The 16,915-nt window shown below is 35.1% G+C and overlaps 1 protein-coding gene across 3 annotated transcripts in view; it reads left to right on the top strand.

Moving 5' to 3' along the window:
* The window catches only part of COL21A1 (collagen type XXI alpha 1 chain), a 183,771-nt gene that overhangs the window by 57,519 nt on the left and 109,337 nt on the right, over positions 1–16,915 (top strand). For all 3 annotated transcript variants that reach the window (XM_029945443.1, XM_029945442.1, XM_029945444.1), the window contains exons 4-5: positions 16,039–16,207; positions 16,301–16,517. In XM_029945443.1, coding sequence (XP_029801303.1) covers positions 16,039–16,207; positions 16,301–16,517 — 386 coding nt within the window. The remainder of the gene's footprint in view (positions 1–16,038; positions 16,208–16,300; positions 16,518–16,915) is intronic.

Below are 16,915 nucleotides of genomic sequence, written 5' to 3'. Positions count from 1 at the left end.
CTCTCTCTGAAAACAAATAAACTTAAAAAATATGAATCTATGTGGGGTGTCTGGGTGGATCAGTTGGTTAAGCATCCAACTCTTGATTTTAACTCGGGTCATGATCTCATGGTTCATGAGATTGTACCTGCATCTGCTCTGCGCTGACATGTGGAGCCTGCTTGGGAGTCTCTCCCTTTCTTCCTCTGTTCCTCCCCAGCTCTCTCTCTCAAAGTAAATAAATCTAAAAAAAAAAAAAAAGATCAAGAACATATATGTCACACATGATCATTATTACTCCTGCTAATTAATGTGTTTTGTCTTTTTCATTCCAGTCTTTTTGGTTATTTCAATGTGTCTGAGAGTTTATTCATGTGCCCAAATGAGGATAATACTGTATATATAATTTCATACTCTATTTTCACATTATTTCATATTCTATTACTGTGTGTATAATTTTCATTCTCTATGAATGTGATAATAAGATAATTTATTTAATAATTTTCCTATTTTCGTTTGTTTAGTTCTTTTTTTAAAGAAGTTTTTGTTTAAATTCTAGTTAGCTAACATATAGTGTAATATTAGTTCCAGGTGTAAAATTTAGTGATTCACCGCCTTCATACAATACCTTGTGCTCACCGCAGCAAGTGCCCTCCTTAGTACCATCATCTATTTAGCCCATCTCCCCACCAACCTCCCCTCTGGGAACCATCAGTTTGTTTTCGACAGTAAGGAGTCTATTTCTTGGTTTGCCTCTCTGTTTTCTTCCTCCTGTATTCATCTGTTGATGAATCCATTCATCAGTTGATGGTGTTTAGTTCATTTCTAAGTTTTTCTACTATAAATAACAGTGAATATTCTTGTACAGATTTCTGAATGAGACTCATTTCTTCCAAAAACAAAGGTCAAATTACTAACGTTGCCAAAGCTCTGGAAAAATGTTAAAAACTGCACTTGAAAGACTTTTAATTTCCACAATCAGCAAGAGAACATTTGAAAATATAGTACTTACCAGTCAATTATTTTTATATCATTCCATGAAGTCTAACTTTCTGTTTATAATTCCATAGAAGTGGAAAAGTTTCAATTTTCATTAAACATTAATGTTATTAGGATATACATGTGCTTATGTTCATATTACTTTGGGGGAAACTAATTTGTATATTTTATTTTTAATATTATAGTCATTTAACATACAATATACCTAAAAATAGTATTTATGTAAAATGGAAAGGCTTTTTTTTCCTGTTTACCTACAAAAGCTTCAAAAATAGGTTTGTTCACATTTGATAGAAATATTTTTCAAGGATTGTGGCTCAGAAAAAAATTTATTTCTTTTTTTTCTTCAAAATTGTTTTGAGGATATAGTACAGAAAAAAACATTACTCATTTTTTCGATTATTTAAGAAGGTATAGAAATAAAGCATTTTCTTTAATCAAAGTTTTTAAAAGGTACTATATCAAGTAGAAAAGGTCATCACAGTTTTTCTTTTTATGTCTAACAGTAAGACTCTGTTGACTTTTGTCATCTTGAACAGAGGAGTTTAGATTTGTTTCCCAGTTGTACTGAGAAATAATTGACATATATAGAAGATTAAATATATTGTCAGATTAGAATTAGAATTCTTTGGTTTTGAAGCTAGGTATATTTTATTATTAAAATAGGCTTTTCATGGTGATATTTTATTTACTATTTTTTTATGTCCTAAAATATAAATTTGTTTAAATATATCTTTGCCATACTTGCTTCAAAGTTTTTCTGTAGATAGGTATTATGGAAAATGTATTCTATTTAAAAAATTCTGATTACACACGAAAGAGTAGCTGTGCTTAACAGGGGGAAAAACTTCTTTTTAGCAAAAATGTCCAGTCTGTAAAAAAAAATTTTTAATTGGAAATCTTGCCAAATATTTCTTCATGCACACTGAAAAAAAGAATATAAGTAATGTCTGTGTCTATTCAGTTCACAAACATGCTGTACAATAGCCATCTTTTAAAATGTAGTTTTTGAAACTGTACTTAGAGGATAAATGGGCTTTTTTGCACTTTTTAATAACTGTATTAGAGTATGATTAATGCATCACTGTATTGCAGAAGCCTCAAATCATGTAATTTGTATTTGAATCATTTGACAAATTTCCTTTTTTTGAAAATGGATAAATTTTACCTTGAGGTGCTTATATAGGATTACCATTTCCTAATATTGTTCACTTTTATGCTTTTGCTGTGATTTGATCCCCATCAAACAAAATATTATTCACCTCTTTGTTCCCACAAGGATTATTTTATCATCGTAGACCTACCATTTCCCTGAAGGTACATTCTGCAATACATTCCTCATTTCAGGATGATCTTTTTATAATGGGCAATGATTTCTTTCTTTGTGTGTCTGAGAGTCTAATTCTTTTCTTTTTTTCTTTTCTTTTTGTTGTAAAAAACAACCCCCTTAAACATTTTAAGTGTATAGTACAATATTTGCTGGAGTCCGGGACTCCCTGAAGGATGGAGGGTGTTGGAGAAAGGGAGTGAGAGAGCCTGGGCTTCTTTCTGCTCACCAGGCAGGCATCTCTGCACTGACCAGAGAGTCAGCTTTATTTATTGAAAAAATGTATGGGGTACAAAACAGAAGTGGCACTTGCCTAAGACAATGATTTCTGATGACAAATTCTTTGGTATATAAAAATGTGGTACAAGACTCATGCATAATCTTTATCAATAGTGATTGAAGTAGGTGACTAGATGCTTATCTCATGGGAAGGGAAGGGATCTTTAGCATTTAAATACAAGGCAATGTTTTTAGCTTAGCAAAGGCAAGAGTTAGTTCTTTTGTGAGCAGGGGTCAATAGCCTGTTTTCTGAAGGGGAAGAAAAACAGGTTTCTCAGGAAATGTAATATTTGCTCCTATAATCAAAAAGGAGAAACTCCTATAATAAGTTTTTTCATAAGGCACAAATTGCATATTTTTAGCATAAGGAGGCAAGTCACTCTTGATACGAGTTAGGGGTAGGGAGTGGGGTGCAGACATTGATTGCCATCTGATGGCAGGAAGCCCCTGCCTTGCAAACCCACCTTACTTTAGAAATGGCTTCCAGCAAATATCATTCACTACAAGCACAGTGTTGTACTGTAGTTATCTAGAACTTTGTCATGTTGCATGACTGAAACTTCGTGTTCATTGAACAACTACTCCCCGTCTTCTTCTTCCTCCCACTCTGGCAACCACCATTATACTTTCTGTTGTAAGGAGTTTGACTACTTTAGATATTTCATTGAAGGGAAATTAGGCAGTGTTTGTCCTTCTGTGACTGGCTTTTGGGATTTTGATAGAAGTACCTCATTTTGGGTGATAGGGAAATTTTTACAATATTAAGTTTTCCAGTCCATAAACATGGGATGTTTTGTTGTTGATGATTTCTTCAGTTTCTTGTAGCAGTGTTTGTCGTTTTCAGCATTCATCTCTTTCACCTGCTTGGTGAAGTTTACTCCTTAGTATTTTATTACTTTTGCTGCTCTGCCAGTACTTTGAATATTATGTTGAATAGAAATGGCAAGAGTGGGGATCCTTGTCTTGTTCCTTATCTTAAAGAAAGAACTTTAGTTTTTCATCATTGATTATGATATTAATGGTGGGCTTTTCATATATGACCTTTATTATTGTTGTAGGGTGATTACGAAAAGACTACCAACACCAAATAGAAGCTAGGTATGATTTTATTTATGGCTGCATGCTTTTATTTACGGATGGGCCAAACTTGATCTCCCTGGTGTTAAGGAGCAGAGAATGGTCCTGAACAAAGGCGGCAGTGAGATAATGTGGACAGAATACATCATTATTGAGTTAACTAATTACAATCCGTAGCATTCCATAGTAGCCAATTACATTGTAATACACAAACGCCATCTTTGGCAGGAACCCACCACTCCAAGGCTCTTTGTCCCTTCAAAATGACCAATCATATTTATACATCTAAGATATCACGAGATGGGGACGATTTCTCATCAGTTAACTCTTGTCTTTGCTGGGTCTTAGTAAAAGGGGTGGGGTTGTGCTTAACAAGCAGGTGGAAGTTACACCCTCAGATAACTTTAACAGGGAGCCACATAGGCTTTTATCTCAGCAGTTACCACACAGTTAGAACAGTGAACGGGGAGATGCATTCAGAAAGCAATTTACAGAAGCCAAAACACCAGTTAAAAATTTTCCATTTTACTCAGGTTGGCCAACCTATATCAATTATGTTGAGGTAAATTCCTTTTTTTATTTTTTATTTTCTTTCATTTTTGAGGGGCAGAGGGAGGGAGGGGAGAGAGAGAGAAAGAGAGAGAGAGAGAGAGAGAGAGAGAGAGAGAGAGAGAAAGAAAAAATCCCAAGCAGACTCGGTTCTGTCGGCACAGAGCCTGACACAGGGCTCCATCTCACCAAATCGTGAAGATCATGACCTGACAGGAAACCAAGAATCAGATGCTTTACTGACTGAGCCAACCAGGCACGCTGGTAAATTCTTTCTTAATTCGGTGAGCATTTTTATCAGGAAAGAATGGTGAATTTTGTCAAATGTTTTTTCTGCATATATTGAGATGATCATGTAACTTTTAAGCTTTATTCTATTAATGTGGTGTATCACATCGATCAGTTTCATAGGTTAAACCATCTTTGCATCTCAAGGATGCTATTGAATTCATTTTGTTAGTATTATGTGTAGGGTTTTTGCATCTATATTCATCAGGAATATGGGCCTTTGGGTTTTGTTTCTTGTAGTGTTTTTTTTTTCTGGCTTCTGTTTCAGGGCAATGCTGGCTTCATTAAAAAAAAAAGTTTGAAAGTATTTCCTCCTCTTCAGTTTTTTTAAGAGTTTGAGAAGGGTTGGGATTATTTCTTTAAGAGTTCATTTGAATTCACCAGTGAAGACACTTGATCCTGGGCTTTTCTTTTTTGGGAGGCTTTTGATAACTGATTCAATATCCTTACTAGTTATTAGTCTGTTTCTGCTCTAATCTTAATTATTTTAAAGATTATTGAAATATATTATTTCATTCCTCCTCTTAATTTTGGGCTTAGTTATTCTAGTTTTTTGATGAATAAAGTTAGGTTGTTTATTTGAGATCTTTATTCCTTACTAATGTAGATTTTTATCACTATAAATTTCCTTCTTAGTACTGATTTTGCCACATCTCATAAGTTTTGGTATGTTGTGTTTTAGTTATTGTTTGCCTCAAGATATTTTCCAGTTTCTTTGTGATTTGTTTTTTGACTCAAGAGCATGTTGTCTAATTTTCACATGTTTGTGAATTTTCCAGTTTTCCTCCTTTCATTAATTTCTAGTTTTATACCTTTGTGATTGGAGGATGTACTTGTATGATTTCAGTCTTCTTACATTTGTTAAGACTTATTTTTTGATGTAACATGTGATCTCTGCTGGAGAATGTTTCATTTGCACTTAAGAAGAATGTGTATTCTGCTGATATGTGGTAGAATTTTCTATGTATGTCTTTTAGTTCCATTTGGTCTATAGTATTCAAGTCTTGTGTTCCCCTGTCGATCTTCTGTCTGGATGTTGTGTTTATTATTGGAAGTGGTGTATTGAAATTCTTACTATTACTGTGTTTTCTGTGTCTATTATTTCTCTCTCCAGTTCTGCTAGTGTTTGCTTCAGGTATTTGGGTGTCATGATATTGGGCGCATATGTCTTTGTAATTGCTATGTCTTGCTAGTGAATTGATTGTTTTATCATTATATCATGTCTTTGTGTCATTTGAATTTTTGACTTAAAGTCTGTTTTGTCTAAGCATGGCTACCTTTGCCTGTATTTTGGTAACTATTTGCACAGAGTATCTTTTTCCATCCCTTTACTTTTAGCCTGAGATGTCCATAATCCTAAAGAATATGTCTTGTAGACAGTATATAGTTGGATCTTGTTTTTTCCATTCAGCCACTCTGTTTCTTTTTCTTTGAAAATTTAATCCCTTTACATCTGAAATAGCAAGAGAGAAAGATTTAATATTGCCATTTTGTTCATTGTTTTCAGTTGTTTATCTTTTTTGGTTTCCTCTTTTCTTTCTTACTGTCTTCCTTTGTGTTTCATTTTTTTTTTGATAGTGACATATTTTAATTTTTTTCTTATTTTTTGTGTATCTTTTATAGGTATTTCCTTTATGGTTAGCAGGGGGTTACATAAAATATCATACAGTTGTAGTAATCTATTTTAAACTGATAATTAACTTAATTTCATTCACATCCACTCTACATTTTTGCTTCTCCCTGCCTCCCTCACAGTTTGCCATTGGTGTTAATTACATCATCTTATATTGCATATTTATTAGTATATTTTTATACTTATTGTTTATACTTTTTTAACTTCTAGATCAGAATTAAAAGAGACTTACCTACCACTGTTGCAGTATTATAATATTCTGAATTTCTTATAATGCAGGTCTGCTGGTGATGAACTCCCTCAGACTTTTTTTTAAATCTGGGAAGTTGTTTATTTCTCTTTATTTTTGAAGAACATTTTTGCCAGACACAATATTTTCAGTTGGCAGTATTGTTCTTTAAGTATATCATCTCGTTTCTTTATGGCCTGAAAAGTTTCTACTGACAAGTCTGCCAGTAGTCATGGGTGGGAGTTGGAGGGTGAGGGAGGGGGCTACCCTTGTATATAATAAGTTGCTTCTCTCATGCTGCTTTCTAATCTCTCTCTCTCTTTCTCCAATTTGATTATAATATGTCTTGATGTGGATTTCTTTGAGTTCTTAAATTTGGATGTACATTTCATTTCCTAGATTTGAGAAGTTTTTGGTTATCACTTCTTTAACTAAGTTCTATATCTTTCTCTCCTGAAATTCCCATAACATCATTTGGTATACTTCATGGTATCCCATAAGTCATTTATGCTTTTTTTCAATCTTTCTCAATCTTTTAAATTTTTATTACTCTGCCCTGATGTTTTCAAATGACCTATCCTTAAGTTTTCTGATTCTTTCTTCAGCTTGGTCAAGTCTGATATGGAGCCTCCCCAGTTCTTTTTTTCCTTTCCCCAGTTCAGTTATTTCATTCTTCAGCTCCAAAATTTCATTTTGGTTCTCCTTCGTATTTTATATATCTATTGATATTCTCATTTTGTTTATGACATCATTTTATTGAGCTCATAGGGCATCTTTGCGATGATTGTTTTGAATTCTTTGTCAGATAATACATCTTCCTTTCTTTAGGGCTGCTTCTGGATAGCTACTCTCTTCCTTTGATAGGATCATATTTCCCTGTTTCTTTGTGTATCTTATAGCTTTATTTTGGGATCCACACATTTGAAAAATATAGTCATCCCTCTTAGTCTTTACCAGTTGGCTTTGTACAAGGGAGTCCCTCATCAGTTACTTTGTCTAGAGATTGGAGGGGATCTCTGAAGCGTTTTTATGGAGGGATGTAATTTCTTTGCCCTGAGTGAGCAATTTCTTAATTGGAGAGGCTTACTATTTTTTCCCCCCAGGAGCCATAATCTCTCACTCCCTTTGGTATCTGCTTGTACCTCTTTAAGTTTTCTAGTTCTGTAACTATAAGCTTCCCCACCTTGTTCTCAGTGGGCATTAGGCATCCAGAGTATTTTGGTTCCCTCTCATAATCCTTAGGCAAGACCAATATCATTTCCTCAGGCAGCCCTTGGGAAAGCTAGAGTGCTGGATATATGTTGCACTCTTTTCTCTTCCTCCAGGGGGAGAAGATTCCAGTTGTATGTTTTCTCTTGATCACGCTGAGCCATGCTAGCCACAAAAAGCTCCCTCCTCCAACCTGCAACTGATTTTTTGTCTTTCAGCATTTTCCTGGCATCTAAATGATTCTGGTTCCTTCAGTGCTCCAAATGAGGTGAGACTGAACCCTGTCTCTTGGACAGCCCCCCAGGAAGCATGTTTCAGTCTTCTTTTTTCCACCCAAGGACAATATCACAAGCTAGGGCTTTCTCTCCTAGCACTTACTTGTACAGGCTTGGGGGAAGGAATGTTGTGGGTACAATGTAATTACTCATGTTACTTGTTTCAGTGAGGCTGTTCTTAGCCTTCTGTTCATTTGGAGTATTTCAGCTTTCCAACCCAAATCTGGAGTTTTCATAAAGGTATTTTTGTCTGTATATTATTGTTAAATCAGTGTGTCAGTGGGGGAATGTGAGCTGGGACTTCTATTCCTCCATCTTGATGACCTCATTCTTCTGTTTCTTTTTTGAGTAAACCAGGTTCCTTAGGTGTCTTTAAGGGCATCCAGCAGCCTGTGGCTTGAATGACTGGGTTTTAGGACCCATATTTTAATTTAGGTATGTTGACCTTGACTGTGCACAGGTTCAGGTAAAGAACGGTCTCTGAAAAACTACTTGTGTATTCCTACTGTTCTATTTCCTGCCCTCTTGTCTTTTGGATGATGCAGGAAATGTATCTTTTTTTTTTTTTTTAAAGAGTATATGATGTTGACTTGCTCAAATCAGCCAAAGGCCAGAGATCAGGAGATAATTAACTAAGCATCTTCAGCCTTATCTTCTTTGAGTGAATGAGAGAGAGACAGATGGAAAGAGAGAGAGAGAGAGCCTGTTTGAGTGGAACTTTGGTATCTTTCATGCCATAAAACCTAGAGGCTCTTTTCCTGTTAGTGCTTTCTACCATAATGCACTTTAACTTGGAATGGTGTTTAGGACTTCTGAATTTCTATTCCTCCCATCAAAAGCTACTCATACTTTGTATAACTGCTCTTTGCTTAGAGATGGTTGGATAATTTTATTATCTAATTCAAGCCTTACAGTGCTTTGTAATAGTGGCCTACCTAATACATTACTTGATCCTACTCCTATAATTCTACCTGTAGAATTTCATTAGAAGTCACAAAGGGTAAGGGTCCACATATCAACAATTATGTCCAGGACAACTGAGATGTTTTTGGAGGTGACCAGTATTTTAGCTTTCATGATTTCACAACATGTATGCAATTAACATATAAAACTAATTCACTTCCTTTCTTCCTCTTTACTGTTGGTACACATATAATATGAATTTCCAACCAGTGAGGTTTGGCAAGGGGAAATGGAGGATGGGAGGTGGGGTAAAGTTTGGTGGATAGGAAGGATTGAGTATAATATTCTATAAAATCTCAACACACATTCAGAGGAATCACTTTGTATTCTATCTGTAGATTAAAAGGATTTGAATCTAATTTGAATTGAAGAGAACTTACATTGTGAGGGACTTATGGTATATTCAAAAATAAGAATTTTCCATTTAATTATAGAGGCAAGAGCTATATTTGCTACAAATAAACACAATAAGCTTATAGTTCATGGGAGAAGTGATGTTTGATTATTCATTGGAAAAGTAGAATGCTTATGGATAATTTAGAAAATACACAAATTATAGCATATAGATCTTGCTGTTAGTGTTTATGATTAGATCTAGATGCAGTTTTATGAGTTAATTATGGCTAGGAAAGAAATGAACAAAATATTCAGAATAATTTTCATTAAGAATGTTTAAAGCTTGTATGGACAGCCAATTCGCCCCTCTTTCCTCTTTCTCTGAAATATCATGTATAACCTCTGTCACCTAATTATGTATTTCATTTTCATAACACCTCCATTCTTTTCAAGCAGCAGTAGACATGCTAGTAGAGGTAAAAAATTCATACAACAGCTTGGGAAAAGCTTGTGGTACCATCTACTAGAGTAAAGCACATAGATCCCCTATGAAAAAATAGTTCTACTCCTGGATATTTGACTTCAAGAAATAAATTCTTATGTTTACCAAAAAGTTCTTCAAGAATGTCCATAGAAACTTTATTAAAAATACTCAAGAACTTTAAATAACTCAAATGATTGCCCACACAAAAATGGATGAATACATCATAATACACTATAATTCATATGGTGGCACACTACACAGCCACAAAAAAGAACACGCCACCATTAAGTGTGACAATGCAGATAATCTCACAGATATTTGCCGAGCAAGAAAAGTCAACTGAAAGAATATACTTTATGGTTTATTTATATTAAGTTTGAGAATAGACAAAGCTCATCAATGATGATAGAAATCCCAACAGTCGTGGCCTCTGGTGGTGGTTATTGTCTGTGAATGAACATGAGGTAACTTTCTAAGGTGTTAGATGTGTTCTTTGTCTTGTCTGGGTACTTGTTGTATATGTGCTGGTTGATGTGCAGTTGAAAGTAGGCCATCTTATTGAATGTAGATTGTACCTTAATAACATTTTTTTAAAAAACACTGCACAATGTCTGTTAAAGTAAAACACTGTCTCCTGATTTTCTTTTTCTATAAAGCCGAGGCTATGTGATTATATGGTGGTCCAGCCCAGTCTCTGGAGTTAGACTCAGATCTAGGTTTGATTCCTGACTTTGTCACCATCACTTTCTTGAAGCGTGATCTTGAGTTAAGTGACAACTCCAACTTTGGTGATACAGGCTGTTTTATCAACATTAATATCAGTACATAGGAGAAACATTAGGGACATATTAAGGTGCCTGGACATCTGGTTAAGAAAAAAAAACCAGTGTGTATGTTAAGATGATACATAACTGCAATATCTTACAAAAGCTTTACCAAATTAAAATGAAAAAGGGATTAAAGAATGAGGTACAGGAATTATACACATACTATTGTCTGGGTATGTGTAAAGACAAAACATGTTACCTTTTCTCCATCTGTAGTATTCAAGCAGGGATAACAGAAAACTTCATGACATTACATAATCAGTGCTTTTACAGTGAAAAATGGCAAAACCAGATGAGTTATATGTGCAATTTTAGAAGACTTTAAAATTGTACTTCCCTTAACTGTCTCTTAAGTAAAAAATGATTTTTATTTTTTATATTTTTCTTATTATTAAAAACAGTATATTCTGTGATCAGTGAGGCTACTTAATGGTGCAAAATATTCTGACTTGCCTGGTTTGTGTGCACGTTATACTAAGAAGTAACAGGCGTCTCTCGTTCCCGTTGATTCCCACTGAAATCTGTACTTATGTGTTTCATTGTCTGTCAGCCATACGTCTGACGGACATCTTCCTTGGATGAACTGTTGACTCTGAACCAACCTAGATTTCGAGACAGTGGGATTACTTGCTGTTTCATTATAATTTTAATATGATGTGGTGAAGTCTAGGTTATTACTACCTTGGTACTGAATTGAAACAATGATGACTATACTTCCTTTTGGTGAACCTGTGTGTGATATTAAAGTACATGATGATATAATAGACGTTCAGAAAGGCAAATGTATTAAGTTGTCACTGAATACCACTGAGGGAGGGGTATGTATCAATTGGACATATACTCATGTTTGCCTTATCATTAAAACCAAGTTCAGTCCAAGAAATCTGAAGAAGTTGGCTTGCACAGATCTGCACCAGAGGCCCTGTAGGCAATTCTGTTTCATTGGACTATTAAGTGTGGATTAGTAAAATTACTTTTGGTTTCTGACCGCAGATCTTGATGGAATTTCTTTGTTCTGAATAAAATATTTGACTTCTGGAGAGGGGCGACATGTAAACAATGTAGCACTGTGGAATTGGATTAAATAGGCACTTAGAAAGTAGGCCAGATATGTTCTGGAATAATGTGTTGATCAGTGTGATATTAACTTATGGGTAGAAAAGTGTAGTTGGAATTTGGTTGCTCTAGTTAGAATCAAAAGGTATATGGGTTTTGTGTCCTTGTCTGTGGCAGACTTTTAAATAAAACATGCTTTTATGACCTTGGTAACACTGAATTATTTGTACTACTAAGTCCTGAGATTTAATAGACAAGCAAATATTTTTTTCTATGTTCTATGGATCATTAAATTTTTTTTTTGAGTTTGAGTATAGTTGACATGTTACGTTAGTGTCAGGTGTACAACGTCGTAATGGAGAAGTTTATGAATTATGTTATGCTCACCCCAAGTGTATCTACCCTTTGCCACCATATGGCACTATTAAAATATGATGAACTGTGTCTCTACTCCCCTTTACCTGTAGTCACCATCTCCCAACTTCCCTCTCCTCTGGCAGTCCTTAATTTGTCCTCTGTAGTTACAGGTCTGATTCTGCCTTTCGTTTGTTGCCTTATTCATTTTTTTTTATTCCACAGTTAAGTGAAATCATATGGTATTTGTCTTTCTTTGTCTTAGTTCCCTTAGCATAGTACTCTTTAGGTTCATCTATGTTGTTGCAAATGGCATGTTTTCATCCTTTTTTATGGCTGTGTAATGTTCCTGTGTGTGTGTGTGTGTGTGTGTGTGTGTGTGTGTGTGTGTGTGTCTGTCTGTCTGTCTGTCACATTTTCATGATCCATTCATCTATCAGTGGACATTTAGGTTGCTTTGATATCTTGCTATTGTAAATAGTGCTGCACCAAAATAGGGGTGCATCTGATCTTTTTGAATTTGTATTTTTGGGTTTTATTTTTTTTAATGTTTTTTATTTATTTTTGAGAGACAGAGAGAGACAGCATGAGCAGGGGAGGGTCAGAGAGAGAGGGAGATACAGAATCTGAAGCAGGCCCCAGGCTCTGAGCTAGCTGTCAGCACAGAGCCTGACGCAGGGCTGGAACCCACGAACTGTGAGATCATGACCTGAGCTGAAGCCAAACGCTTAACTGACTGAGCCACCCAGTCACCCCGATTTTTGTTTTTTTTTTTGGGTAACTACCCAGTAGCAGAATTATTGGATCATATGGCACTTTTATTTTTAATTTTTTGAGTAACCTCCATACTATTTTTGCTTAGTGGCTGTACCGATTTACCTTGTCTTCTACACTATTCCTTACCAATACTTGTTATTTCTTGTGTTTTTGATTTTAGCCATTCTGACAGGTGTAAGGTGATACCTCATTGTGGTTTTGATTTGTCTTTCCCTGATGACTAGTGATACTGAGTATCTTTCATGTGTCTGTATGTCTTCTTCAGAAAAACTGTCCATTCATGTCCTTGGTCCATTTTTAAATTGGTTTGTTTGGTATTGAGTTTTGTTAAGTTCTGAATAAATTTTGAATAATAACCCCTTTTTATTGTCTATATCATTTGCAAATATCTTCTCCCATTCTAAAATAAACTCAAAGTGTATTAAAGATCTAAATATGAGACTTGAACTCATAAGATTGCCAGAGGAGAGTATAGTCAGTGATATCTCTGATATCAGCAATAGCAACATTTTTCTAGATAATTATCTCCAAAGGCAAGGGAATCAAAAGCAAATATAATCCATCCCAACTGAAAAGAAGACATTGCTGGACCCCAGTGTTTAAAATAGAGTAATCTTTTCTCATCCCAGAGAGCATTCCTATTCTGAATACTCTGAATGATTGTGTCAAATGAAATTAAAACTGTGTAGCTGGTGTAGGAAATAATTTGTGAAGTTATGTCTTCTGTTTTGTTTACCCTTGTTCCTGAATGCAGTCCTTTAAAATAACTTGGTATGTCTAGATTGTTCTAATTACTTATTGTAGGTGTTATAAAAAGCTCCCAACTGAGTCTCTCCTAGCATTTGATTTTCCTCATATTTAGAATTATAGGTTCCAAGTTTCAGTTATTTCCAGTTTTCATACTTCTCTCTGGAGGTGGCTTATATACTTAAGCATATATTCCTTTTTTCTACACAGTGGGAGAAATTATTTCCCTATGTTTCCCCTGGAGTTTGTGCAGGAATTGTTGGTTGCTCCTTATATAAAATAATTGCTCCATATATAAAATTTTGCATTTTATATATGGAAGCTTCTTTTACCAGTTTCCTATAACTAGGTGTATACAAACATAAAACTGATATTGGAGCATCTTAACTATCTTTTCTTCAGTTCCCATGGGTTAAGATATCTTACTGTTCTCCTTACAGGTGAACAAATTGGGAAGAAAAATTACCTTCAAGAAAATATAATGAGTTAAATGCACTTTTCCTAATGAGATATGCTAGGTAATAATGAAAACATGGCTGTATTGTACATTCTTGATTTCACAAGCCACGACACACTGTCTCCCATAAAATTTTGGGGATTACAATACAGTGTAAAGGACTTTTGTTATAGCAAATGGATGAACACAATACTTGCTTTATCCCTTGCAGGCCATTTTGGAGTTACAAAGCACTTTCACACACATCACATTTGCTCCTCAGACAAACCCTGTGAAGGAGATCATTATTCCCACTTCACAGGTGACAGTCCAGAGGTTTAGGAGAGGTTAAGAGAGAGGCTTAAGTGTAAACCTAAGGTTCTTGTCTGAAGTCTGAGATTTTTATCTAACATTTTATAATTTCTCATTTGTAAAGCAAATCAAAGGAGCAATTCAGATCTGAGTATTCTCATGATATAATGTTTCACACATTTTCTGTCCAGTTGAACTTGTTTCTTTGGTAGTTTTAAATCAAATACATCTGAAGTGAAGCTTCTTATATTGTTCTGTATGCCTCCTCCCACTGCCTGCCAAAAAAGAACTCCCGCATCATGACAGGGATTATTTAATTTGATTAATTGATTGATGATTTAAACTCCAGAATATGGTGTTATTAGGAACACTTTCCCTGCTGCTCATGTTGTCCTGTCAAGGGACGTCAGCTAGACTCACTCTTCTGGCCTCTCCCTCATCCTTTTTTAGCTCCTTACTGGTGAAGGAGAAAATCAGTTTTCAGTTTAGTGAGTTTGTTAAGAGTAGCTGGTCATGGTTGACCTTGGGATTTCTCCTCCATGACTCAGTGAGCCTGGGGAGCTAGTGTGTTCCGGTTTCCTCTCTAGACCATGTGTGTCCGGTGGGCAGACCCTGCTCCTGAGGTGGGACAGGGGATAAGTCAGCCCTGTGCAGCTGGGATGGGGGTGAATCATAGTGTGCAGTCTCACGAGGCTCAGTGGGTCACACGTCTAACCAACATTTGTTTGCCTCATTCCTTTATCTCCCCATAAGTTAGCTCCAAGCTTACCAGAGAAAGGATGTAATTCGCTGGGTCACTTCAAAACTAAGACCTGAAGGGAAAAATGTCATTCCTTTTCCAGGAATACTTTTAATTTTATTTATATCAAACCTTTATTTTATTTCCAATATTCTATGGTATAAGTTATAATTGTGCATTTTAGACTCATAAACTTCATCTCATTACTTTTTATTGTATTATAAATATACTTTTCTCTCTGCTAAATGGGTAAGGGTTGTTATCTTAAGTATGTTTAGTGGAGTTCTTGTTTTAAATTGGTATCTGCTCTATAAAATGTGAGCAATCATGCTCAATATGTATGTTACATGAGGACTTTGGAAGAATCTGAAAATATTGCAATATATCAAGAGTAGAACAGCTTAATTGCATTTCAACCATGTAAAATTTTGCATATAATTTTAGATACTAGTTTCCAAGCAAAAAACATGCCATATTTTTATAATTTATATAGATAATTGTATAATTCAAACCTTGGTGATTTTTCTTAAGCAAATAGTTTTTACTTATAAATATGATTAATGTAATATATAACTAATAATAGATGAGATAGCAGGTCCATTTTGAGTACTTTCATGAACAGAAAAGACCCACAGTTTTTTCCAGAATAATAGAAGCAATGCTTTTTGAACTGTGGAATTATCACTGCTTAAACTGGAAAGAATATCAAGAATGACACATACTTTTTTACCCCTCAAATGATGGAAATACAAGAACAGAATATTAGTTCATCTCCCAGATGCAAGAAATTTAAGAGTTATGCAAGGTCATGTGACAAAATAACAGCAAATACTAGATGAGGCTTGTGAATGTCTTTCACAAGGTATCAGATTGCCTGTGTTCAAAATAGTGAATTAAAAATGTCAGCATAGTGTTGTCCTTAAAATGCTACATTGGCAAATGTTTCTCTTATATTTCTGTTCTACTTTTATCCCTAATAGGGGGGAAGAGGCCAAAAACACTCCTGCATGTCTTCTCAGAAAATGCATTTACATCCATTTACATATATTTGTGTGCATATGTAGATTTCATTATTTTCTCTAATATTTCTCCTTTGATATACTTTCCTTGTCAAAGTAATCCATTCCTAATCAATATTTACTGATTTTGCTTTGGATTTATAGAATCTGTTTGTCCAACACGAATTCCAGTAGCAGCTCGCGATGAGAAAGGGTTTGATATTCTTTTAGGCTTGGGAGTAAAGAAAAAGGTTAAGAAAAGAATCCCGCTTTCACCAACAAAGATAAAAGGATATGAAGTAACATCAAAAGTTGACTTATCAGAATTCACAAGGTAAACGTTATGTGTTGATGACTTTTTTTTTTTTGGTATGTCTGTAGATATGTTGAGAATTCTAAAAGCTTATCCATTTTCTTCTTTTTCTAGCAATGTTTTCCCAGAAGGCCTTCCTCCATCATATGTATTTGTTTCCACTCAGAGATTTAAGGTCAAGAAAATGTGGGATTTGTGGAGAATTTTAACCATTGATGGAAGGCCACAAATAGCAGTTACCTTAAATGGTGTGGATAAAACATTACTGTTTACAACAACCAGCATAATTAATGGCTCACAGGTGGTGACCTTCGCTGACCCCCAAGTTAAGGTAAAGATTCCTGGGTATGATTATGGCGTTATTCACGGGGATTACCAGCAGGTTGTGTGTATTGGAGGAAGAGAGCCATAACTTTACCATGCCTGAAAAGATACTGACTTCATAATTTGATATTGCTTTACTGAATAAAAGCGACAAATGAAGAAAATTTGTTTTTTTTTTATTAAAAAATTTTAATGTTATTTAGAGAGAGAGAGAGAGAGAGAGCATGCGCGAACAGGGGAGGGGCATAGATGGAGAAAGAATCCGAAGCAGGCTCCAGGGCTCTGAGCAGTTAGATGCAGGGTTCCAGCGCACCAGCAGTGAGATCATGATCTGAGCTGACATTCAACCCTCAATCGACTAAGCCACTCAGGTGCCCCAAAGGAAAATTCTTCTTTTTTTTTTTT

Source organism: Suricata suricatta, chromosome 7, assembly GCF_006229205.1.
Source record: "Suricata suricatta isolate VVHF042 chromosome 7, meerkat_22Aug2017_6uvM2_HiC, whole genome shotgun sequence".
NCBI lineage: Eukaryota > Metazoa > Chordata > Mammalia > Carnivora > Herpestidae > Suricata > Suricata suricatta.
Note: the sequence above shows the minus strand (reverse complement) of the source record. Positions and strands in the feature narration are given on the sequence as shown.